The following is an 11029-nucleotide window of genomic DNA, read 5'->3' as shown; positions in this document are numbered from 1 at the left end:
TGCACACATTAAATCTAACATTAAAAGTTGAGTTAATATAACTCAAATCATTTGCTGAAGAATACCCTTTGTAAACTGAATACATTCAAATAAAGCACACAATAAGGTAATATTAAATAGATATCAATAAGAGAACATGTCTAAATTAGTAAAAGGTGCAGATATAAATAATTCAATCCAATATATAAAGATAGGAGTACTAATATTTATATTTAATGCATTTTTTAAATGTTCCTTAATAAAATTAATAAAAATGAAACAAATAAACAAACAGACCCAGAAATTCCAAGTTCAATGAAGTACAAAAACAGGTTAAGGCATGTCACTGTCTGTTGCAGGAAACCACAGGATCTATTTTACAAAGTGAAATTTGGCTTCATCTAGTGGTCAAAGCCGGTACACAGGCCTGCATTATGGTAAAATAAAAAGGCCTTCTAGTGTTGGATTGCCTTTTTCGGAAGAAAAAAAAAGTGAATGAATGGAAAACGGACAAACATGCTGGCAGCAAATGGAAAAGATCACAAAAAAAACAACAGAAAAGCCTCTGTCTCACTGCAATGAAGGCTTGGAAACTATGACTGCACACTTGTTTTCAGTGGCCTATTCATCATAGAAACCTTTGCAGAGCTGTAACCTCTGTTAAAATTAAACGTGATCAACTGTAATATCTGTATTAATGCCAGCATTTTTTCCAATTGATGGCAATTATTTATTCAATTATTTATGTCAGCGTCAATAATTATTTTTAACATAACCATGAACAAATCCTTGGAAAAAATAAAATAGCATAGGCCTATATCACCTGCTTTTGAATTTAATTTTCTTTTTTTAATTGAATTGCTTTCGGGGGCTACAGAAGAGTTCAGGATAATGTGTGCGTTTTTACCCTTAAAAACCCACTGCCGTTTGTTTCTGTCTTGTATATGTCACACAGTATACCCTTTGTTCAAACATTTCCTTCCTAAATGATGACGTAACTTTGGCGCCTCTGTACCACCGTTGCCCTTCCCTTTAAATTGACTAGAAATGTAACAACATAAACAGACGCTCCAGCGCGGGAAAGAGCCATCTGCTCGTCTGCAATGAAGAATTAACCGCCTTTCACTCTCATTGGTTAACACACGGCCGGACGTACGACTCCCTCTCCTTCTCATTGGCCTATCTTCATTTTAGCTGCAAGAGCGCGTCAAGTGTTTAAATCTCATTGGAGGAAAAGCTCTGAACCAATCAAAGCCCGAAGACTCTCCAAGCTCTCCCCATTGGCTAGTAGTCCTGCAAGAGGGATACATGTGGCTGTTGTGATTGGTTCGCTTGCCATGTGGGGTCAGATATCCGCAGCTGATTGGTCAGTCGACTGCTCAGGCGCGATTTTGCAACGCGGGACGACGCTCCTGTGGGCGCACAGCGGTCAGTTCAGAGGACCCTCTGCAACAAGAAGGAAACTAACTATCACCACATTTCTGACTGTCTTTTTGACACTTTGTAGCGGGGGGTGGATCTTTCATTTTTTTAAATTCTCAAACCTCTTTGGAAATGAAGGAAATATTCACTCCGGATTGAGAAGGCTGCGCTATTTATTGGACTTTACTTTAACTTGTTGAGTTATAAAGTTTTACAGATTGTTCCTTCTCAGATCATTTTCTGCTTTAGTTTGACATCCTCACGATGACCGAGAACAAACACCCCCATGTTATTTTCTGCAACGACTCTCCCAAAAGAGTCCTGGTGTCTGTCATCAAGACCACGCCGATCAAACCGAGGAAGGCTGAGGCCCTGACACCAACAAGCCCCGGCTTTAGCGACTTCATGGTCTACCCGTGGAAATGGGGGGAGAACGCCCACAATGTGACACTGAGTCCTGGCTCTCTGAGCGGGGCTTCATCACCTACCGGGACTCAGACAGCGAGGGACGCGGACACGGCATCTTCACCTGACCAGGTCGGGGTGAGTGCGGCTTACTGTATGCGTGATGTTTCAAACACTAGGCCTACATGCGGTGTAAATGCACAGACTGAGGAGACTACTTTTACAATTTTATAATCACAGTATGATACCGTTTCCCAAGATACTGATATAATTCATTTATAACTTATATAAATATTATAAAAGTGTCTATCTACTTGTAATAACCCAGCTTTAGGCGCATGATTATTTTTTACATATTTTAGAAACAAGCTTTAAAACAAGCTTTAAAACAACCCACCCTTTGATTTGAACAGATCTTTTTAAAGCTTCAGTATTGTGTGAAGTCGGCCGCAGTATGGCCAAGATGGAGAGTCATTTAAAAAAAAAAAAAAACGCCCGCGCAATAGGGTGTGACATGGTGGATTTTAAAACCCATTTACTTCCTGATACTGGAGCAGCTGCTCTAACATGACGTCTAGTCGCGCGCCAAAATGTAACCGGATGTGAATGCATTATGATCAACCGACGTGCGTCCTGCTACAATGTGACACGTGAGATCAGTTGATACAGTAATTTCCGATTAACATTAATTTGAATTGCACAAAATGACGCCATGTTAACACAGTGGTCTGCTTTTTATTAAATAGGCTAATTAGATTATTAAATACAGGTAGGCCTACATTTGTAATGAATTAGTATCAAGAGCTTAGAGCTTCATTTAAATTGAACCCTTGACTTGATTCATTTATTTATTTGACATGATCACACAATGTAAGGATATTTAAATTTACAGTTTCATGTTCCACAACTGCATATGCTGTTCCATAAGGAAATACTTAATTAAAGGGTTACCCATAAACTCTGTTATTTCGCTATCAGGATGGAATCCGCAGAGGGCGTCCACGGGCTGACACTGTCCGAGAGCTCATAAGCGAGGGGGAGACGTCATCCAGCCGGATCCGCTGTAACATCTGCAACCGAGTCTTTCCCAGAGAGAAATCCCTGCAGGCTCACAAGAGGACACACACTGGTGAGAGACATGGAGGCGGGTGTACTGAAAAGCAAAAAAACATTTCAGTGTGTAATGACTAAGAGAAGAGGAATCAGCTTTGTTGGTTTTAAAAGAAGAAAATAAATGAACTCCCAGTTTCCTATATGATTTTTTTTAGGGTTTTAATCCTAGTTATTTTTACTGCATGTATCATATAAACAGAACTGTGTCATAACAAATGAATTGTAAAACAACAATAGTTGCCTGAAAGATGTGCTTCATGTCTCCTGCAGGAGAAAGGCCCTACCTGTGTGACTACCCAAACTGTGGGAAGGCATTTGTCCAGAGTGGTCAGCTGAAAACGCACCAACGGCTGCACACTGGAGAAAAACCCTTTGTTTGCTCTGAGAAAGGTTAGGCTTGATGTTATTCTTTTGGTGGAAAGAAGGGGCTATTTTAGCTGAATTGAATAGAGTTAAAGCAAAATTGTTCTACCAATCAAAGTGGAGGTTTGGGTTCTCTCCGTTTTCGGGACTTTCCCTTGTTATGAAATACAGCAAACAGACTAACTGAAGTTTTTCTTCTGGCTGAGCAATAATTGATGCGTTTGGAAAGTACCTGATAACACACAACAGAAACTAATATGCAGATGTACAAGTTGAAACTCAGAGTCAGATTTTTCTAGTAAAAACCCAGATCACACCTACTCACTGGACTTAATGCTCTTTCAGTAATATAACTAATACAGCGTCAGGCACTCCTGATCTTTTCTGTTGCAAATCACTTGTGCACTAGTTTCATTGCAGTTATTTATACGGGTTTGTTTTTCTGCAGGATGTGGCAATCGGTTTACTCATGCTAACCGTCACTGTCCCAACCATCCCTTCTCTCGTCTGAAGAGAGAGGAACCAAAGGAGGGCCTGGGCAAGGCCCAGTCTGTGGATAACAAGGCTGTAGCAGAGTGGCTGGCCAAGTAAGAGAATACTGCAGACACTAGTGCTCTTTTCTGTATCAGAATCCTTCATGTCATTAACTGCTTACGTTGTATTTAATCGTACTCCTCTTTGTCCACGCAGGTACTGGCAAACCCGTGAGCAGCGTGCCCCGACAACCACCAAGCTGAAGGCACAGGGGAAGGCAAGAACAGAAGACCAGGAGCAGCAGGATCCCATGGAGTTCCTCCACTCTGATGAAGAGAACGGGGAAGAGGACGAACCCATGGAGGAGGAGAAGGGCAGCCAGGGAGGAGGAGGAGGCGGAGCCGCCAAGCGCCGCCTACAGGAGCAACGAGAGCGTCTCCACGGCGCTCTGGCACTCATAGAGCTAGCCAACAACCTGTCTCCCTGAACTACCCTGTCACTCCATGATCCCGGACTCCCCCTTCCCTGTCCTTTATACCTCCATCCCTAACCCGCCTTCCTGCAGTGTGCTGTAGCTACAAAATGTTCGTAAATGCAGATCAATGACTAGTTTAGTTGATTCTTTCAAGTTGTGCAACCAGACTTTGAGAAAGAGCTGAATTGGCTTGAGATCAGTGTTAATGTACGGCACCATCTACACCCCCACCCACAGCAGCAGGAAGGCACAAGCTAAAGCACCTTACTCAGCTTCCATTTTATCCTTTTAGGCTGCTATTATTGTAGATTTGACAACATGAAGAATGTCTCGCTTTCTTCTGCCTTCTAAAGGCAAAGAAAGTGTACCTATTATGTTTTGATCTGTGTTGTTTGCACTTTGATGGTAACGAGTTTTTTTTAAGTATATGAGTGTATATGACTGATGTATATATGGATTAAGCTCAGATGGACAGAATGATACAGGGTGTGGTCGTACATAGAAATTTTTAAGTTGTGTTCCAACTGTCTGATGGCCTCCCATCATGCTCGCAGGTTTCATCTCCAGCATTGTTAAGAATATCATCACTGCCACGTGGGACAGCAGTGGTGGTAGGACAGACTGAGACAGGTTCAGATAGCCTGAGATTTGATCTTCACCTATTCAGCACTCTCTCAGGAGTATACATAGGTGGAAGAAAGGAGAGTAAAAAAAAAAAAAAAAAGTCAGAGAAGCTGGAACAGTTTGGCATGTAACATAGTCGTTTTGATATTGGAATTAGAGGTGATCATTGCAAGCTTAATCCAAAAGTCTAAAATATCTACAAAACTTAAAAGTTACTCAAAAAATTGGTGGCAAATTACACTGTTTACATTGTTCTCACTCAGCTTTCTGTGAAAAATGGCTGATGATCTGTAGTTTGTTTTTTTTCCCTTCTTAGTACTATACATTGTACTATAATTGAGATTGTATCACTTTAAAACAGGTGGTATCAAAAATGATGGAAGTATGACATTTACACAAGCTTACTGTCAGGTGTCATAGTAGTGTGTTAGACAAATAAGTCATCTCATTTCCATTGGCTGAGTTATGACGTACATTAACATGTCTCTAAGAGTATAGCTGTAAATTTGAGAGTTCAACTCGGACATCAAGTTGATTGCAACTGAGCACTTAAATCTTGGATTACGCTTGCAATGCACTGAAGGTTAAATTAATGGTACAGTACGTGTCCAGACAAATGGAAACCAGTGTTTCATAAACTGGTTTGTGTAGTGCTGGATGCTCTCTTTTATTTTAAAGCAACACTACATCTTTCAACACTGTATAAAAGCCTCTCAATACTTCCCTGCGCCTGGTTGCTTTTGGGACACCTTCACAAACAACCTGTCACTCAAACTATGTTTGAATCTGTCTAATTTACAAATGCCCCTTGTGTAACTGGAAGGCAAGTTTAATGTTGATAATCAAAACACCAAATGATTTATTGTACCCAATCATAGTATATTTTGAAGCATTTCTAACCCGTAGTCTATTTTGTGGTTTGACAAGAGTATGGCATTTAATATATAAACATTGTTTGTTAGAATATGGAGTGTGCACAATTTGTGGAGAGTTTTGAAGTTGACTTTTAGTTTCAGTTTTGTCCCTCAAATTAATTTCCTCCAACAGTTTTTTGTGTTTGTGATATGTGTAGAGCTTGCTTGGTAGACTATATTCCACATGTCAAAGGTAAGATTCTCTGACAGACTGTCCACACTGTTCGAAGACGGCTGGTTTTCAATAAACATTCACCAAACCTGACAAAAAATATGTGCACTTACTGCCCATTTATTTAGTCACGATTTCATAGTAAGAAAACATAAAATAGATAGCATGAGTAATCTGTCAGTTCAGTGATTTTAAAGGAATATTAAAAAAGTGCAGAAGATCAACGCGCTCCAATATGGAGCAGAACAATGCCACCTAGTGGTGAATGCTAGAACATCTTCTGTTTAATGAGTGGAGAACCTCCCTTTTCAATCGTTTGTGACGTGAATCTTCAACTCCTCGTTGCGACTCGCAGATGATTGGATGTTAAAGGTGAAGTATGCATACGTTAGTCCACCTGACATACTGCAAGACAAAAAGATGAAACCATGATATTGTTGGGAAATAAAAAATTGTTGGGACCACTTAACTGCTAGTCAGAATGTGTTTACCAAACACTACTTCACCAAATATGATCATATTGTTATTTTGTGCCATGTAAACGGGACTTATTCAGAATGCGTCATACTCTAGTAAAGAAACGGGAGTGATATTGTAATAAAAAATCAGCACTACTGTGATTCAGTTGTGCAGCCTCATGCCAGAGATGATATCCAGAACAACATCTCAGCCTTGCATGTATTATTACTTTTACACAACAAGTCAAAGACCAAAAGAAGTTTAAGAAAATGGTCAAAAACAACAAACTAATCACTTTTTGCATTAGGCGCACATCTCAAGCCAACATGTCATGATGTTGCCAACAAACTCTTGCACTGTTGCTTCTTTGTTTTAGTTCATGGTTACTAAGTAGTGTGTTGTGTTAACTGTACGTCTCAGCTGGATTATTCAGGACCATCTGTCTCCTTACAGTATTCATAAGAAGCCCCAGGTATGTTGTAGGCTTCTCTCTATCAGCACTAATGGAATACCTCGAGCCCAATCAGAATACTTGGTCAGAACTAACCATTGTATAAGAAGTCTTTTAACAGTTTACGTAATCTTGCCAGGAAAACAAGTCAGTACTTTCCTGATCATGTGCTGTATAAATGTCTGTTCCATAAATGTATAGCCCACATTTCACATTTGGAAAATGCTCCAGTAATAAAAAGACTCAATGTGTGCATGAAGACAACAAGCTTCAAAGAGGTCTGTTCTTAAACAGCAACAGGTACTTGTTGTGGCCTTGTGGTTTGGTTGTTTTGGCTCCTTTAACTTTGCTGGCAATGTCATGTTGTAAGGAACAGTTAAAAGGTAATTAATAATTATTGTAGCAAAGACCACTTGTTTTCTTAACCTACCTCCCTTTAGTACACTTCCTGGTTTCTCCATGTCTCCTCTGGTTTGCACTTTGTCACTGATTAGTTACACTGCATTCACCTGATTACTGTTTATTTAAGATGGCACTCCCTTGCACTCACGTTGGGACCTTCACATGGGGTGGCAGTTCAGCAATGCACTAATGTTCCAACATCTACTGTGTGTTTCTACTGTTCACATTACTCAAGTCTCTGTGTTGGATAATGGCCTCCTGACTCGATGCCCATGGTACAGTCCCTTTCCTAAGAACCCTTCAGAACAGTAATGATAATACAAACAATAGAATCGAAGTAAGACTATAAAAAATCATTCTTACCAAATACTAAGGCCAAAGAAGTTTGTCCATGAGAACAGGTAGTCGCCACCCACAAAGATGCCAATGTAGGCTACTGCAACATTCTGGAGAAAATGTAAGTGATTATACAAGTTAACGGTGACCTTCTTTGCTTAAACTTCACTGATGAAATTGTAAAAACTAAACTCTTTCTGGCTGTGAATTCTTTTCTGTCTGTTACTTGGCTTGTGAATTGAAAGTAAATAGTACTCGGTGCAGATATAGTTCCAGGTGAGGCCTATAGGAAATGTTCAACAACTCCTTACATTGCAAGGTCAGTCATATGGAAGAGTGCTTGATGGTATTTTTTTTATCACCATGCTCGGTCTACAAAGAGTTTCCTTATCAGTGTGGTTGTTACCTTTATTGCTCCAACCACTGCAGTGGTTAGTGCTGAGTTATAATAGCTGCACAGGACTATAGAGTACATCAGTACAAACCTGAAAAAGCATAACAGAGACTTTAGAAAGTTGGTAGATGTGGTCATTGTTGAACAAAATGAACAGATGTATAGGAACATACCCCATGAAGCAGGAGATCAGGTAACTAAAAATAAAAGTGGCTTTAACCCAGTCTTCAAATGTGACTGCCTGCCAATCAATCATACAAGATGGTCAGGTGAAAAGATTTTACAGTTATGGGCATACTGATGTACACACAGAGTGTCACACAGTTAATATACATACAGTACCTCATGTAAATCTCCAGTAAATGCACTTGCCACGAGAGTGGGGATGATTATGATTAGTGCATTGTAAAAAAGGACACCATACTTTCCAAGACCCTGAACAGAAAAGAGGAAGATACAATGTTAAATAAATCAAAACCATCCAGACAAAAGACTTGCTGGAATGACTGTGAGAGAGTCAACCTAAAAACTGTCACTTTTCCTGCAGGTTGTACTCATAATTCTTCTCGTGTCACTTTAAAGCTGATTGAATTGACTATTGTTTGTATCCATATCCTATTCAAGAGATTGAGTCAACTTGCTGTTTCTTTATGTCGTCAAGGCGCGGTCGAGATCCTGTTTACTTACTGTAGACCCAACACGATTTGAAGAACCTATACATCGTTCTGAATAAACAATATTGGATTTTTTTAATGTATCTTTTTCTTTCCTCCGTCATGATGCGTTTGATGTCTTCTGTAAAGCACCTGGAATTGCCTTGTTGTTGAAATGAGCTATATAAAAAAAAAACAGCCTTGCCTGACTGTAAGACAAACCAAACAATAAAAACCTGTGTTGACATTCAACCAATAGGTTTCTCGCAAAGGCCTACAATGCAAATAAAAGCCATCAATCCATCTTGAGAAACAGGACTGAGAACAAAAGAAAACCTCTTTCTTTGACAGAACAGCTGCAGTGTAATACGATCTATACCAGCCTTTCATTTGTCTGCTACTGGACCGTGAAAGAAAAGAAATAACAAGCAGGTAACTTGCCCTTTATGATACATTCATCTCCATTAGTACTAAAAGAGCAGGGAAACTTGCCTCAGAGTCAACTTTCTTCTTCATGTACACATTGCTAGCAGCAGCGAAGACATCATTGAGCAAGATGAAAGTATATCCCTCCACATCAAATGCCAGGTCAGAGCTGGATGACAGGAAAGACAGAGGAAAAGCAAAAACTGTTTTGGGATAATTCTTCTCCATTTTTTGAAACAACCTACAAACCGTATCTATTACATTTGTTCGCTCTAGAAATCCATACCTTGCAGCAACTATGGCACCAAGGATAATCGTCGCAACACTGTACACAAGGCGTTTTGGGAATGTTTTTCTAAAAAAGCGACAACGGAAAAAGTCAGTTAAATACCCCAAAACTTTGATTTAATATCATTCCACAGAACTGATTCAGCACACTAGACATAAACAAAGTGATAGCAATTTTTCTCTATAAAGTGCAAATTCAGCAGATATGTTATCTCACAACACCTTGACACGCTACTCTTTATTTAGGTTATTTACAATGGCACAGCATTAAGCCACCTTGAGCAAAGTACTAAGCAACATTTAACAAAATGACAGTGACAAGTAAAAAAAAAAACAGATCAAAAACACAAACCTCATGTAGTCTTACCTGAGTATATATACTTCCAAGATCATTGTCATCAATATGGCGAATTTGCGTAACACTGTAAACATGGGTAGACTGTAAAAGACAAAAAGATTGAGCCCTGTGACACTGGAATGTAAACGTCCACTGAATGAGGTAACTGTTAAACCGGATGACCTGAGTTTTTTCGTGCTTGCAAGTCCAGTGATTTGGTTCCCAACATATAGCAATGGCAGAGGGAAAATCTGGGAAGACAACCAAGGTGTCCAATATATAGGAACATGTAGTATTGTTAGAGAATGAATGACGATGGAGACAAATGAAAAACGCTTACCTTTAAGACAATACTGAGGTCAAAATCTTGAAATTGGACTGTTTTGCTCTTTTTTGCAACATACAGGACAACAAGAGTGGTGGCCATCTGGAAGAGACCAATAGTAGTCTGTTAATGTGGGAATAAGTTAAAGGCAAGATATAAATCCCCAACTGGACAACTTACCTGTCCAAGTCCAAGACACATGTAGGAGGGAAACCTGAGAGGGAGGGAGGACAACATTTAAACATGAGTCCTAAGGAAGTCACTGGTAGGCTACACAAGCTTTCCTCCATTCACACTGGAGGGTTTTTTCAATAATGACAGGACGAGCGACGCACATTACCTGAAAGTGGTGAGCACCGTTTTATTCACCATGGTGAGAATAAACGAGCTGCCTGCGTAAAACACAGCGGAGAGGAACTTCAGCTGTCTGGAGTGTTCAACAGATTCTTCTCCTTCTTGGCGGACTTTAGCGGACATTTTTAGATACTCCTATTTCAGTTGTCTAACGGTGGAGTCAGCACTTATTGGGATGACAGAAGCACGCGCTGTATGTGTAATCATCCCATTTCCCAGTTCGACTGTCACGCAACATCGGGCGTTCGTAACCAGGAAGTGACGACAGAGCAACAACCGCTGGACTTAAAAAAAAAAAAAAAATCTTTCTCATGTAAACTTTTATCAGCAGACTTGAATTTTTTAGTTTCTAGTTGAAAACATGATCGAAATAATTCACCGACAATAAAAACAGGTTTTCTGGTTAATCGTTTAAAAAATGTTTTAACATAAAGAAGCGTACACCATTCAGTGGTAAGAAAACCTAGATTCTGTAGTTATCTACCTTTCACAGTGTTTAAATGTTCTTTTGCTTATACTAGCTTATCATCAGTCATTTATCAGTAGGCTATGCTAAATTGTGTACGATTGTAATGGCCCTACACACAGCCGTCGCTATAGGTGGACCATAGGGGGCCGGGCCCATAAATGCTTGTGCCTTTAAAAAGAACTTTAAACAAGTTT

At 39.7% G+C, this 11029-nt stretch overlaps 2 protein-coding genes across 3 annotated transcripts; one reads left to right on the top strand and one right to left on the bottom strand.

Annotated features, from left to right (window-relative positions):
* Positions 1–1326: 1326 nt before the first annotated feature.
* On the top strand, positions 1327–5160 carry znf367 (zinc finger protein 367). Of its 2 annotated transcripts, none has more exons than XM_079365213.1 (5): positions 1327–1938; positions 2785–2935; positions 3190–3309; positions 3731–3869; positions 3973–5160. In XM_079365213.1, exons 1-5 carry the CDS (start codon positions 1666–1668, stop codon positions 4241–4243), a joined length of 954 nt encoding a protein of 317 aa, XP_079221339.1. In that variant the 5' UTR covers positions 1327–1665; the 3' UTR covers positions 4244–5160. The 2 variants fall into 2 exon arrangements, with proteins under 2 accessions (XP_079221339.1, XP_079221338.1); XM_079365212.1 differs by having other exon boundaries at positions 1327–1944.
* Positions 5161–6045: 885 nt separating this feature from the next.
* Positions 6046–10626, bottom strand: slc35d2 (solute carrier family 35 member D2). The gene is made up of 12 exons (XM_079365198.1): positions 10353–10626; positions 10193–10226; positions 10028–10114; positions 9871–9938; positions 9718–9789; positions 9349–9417; positions 9129–9231; positions 8326–8418; positions 8157–8224; positions 7996–8074; positions 7617–7699; positions 6046–6346 (listed from the first exon to the last, which is right to left on the bottom strand). Exons 1-12 carry the CDS (start codon positions 10487–10489, stop codon positions 6250–6252), a joined length of 990 nt encoding a protein of 329 aa, XP_079221324.1. The 5' UTR covers positions 10490–10626; the 3' UTR covers positions 6046–6249.
* Between the last annotated feature and the right edge of the window lie 403 nt (positions 10627–11029).

The sequence above is a fragment of the Symphodus melops genome (assembly GCF_947650265.1).
Source record: "Symphodus melops genome assembly, chromosome: 1".
NCBI classification, from domain to species: Eukaryota; Metazoa; Chordata; class Actinopteri; order Labriformes; family Labridae; genus Symphodus; species Symphodus melops.
This window is presented reverse-complemented; position numbering and strand designations above follow the sequence as displayed.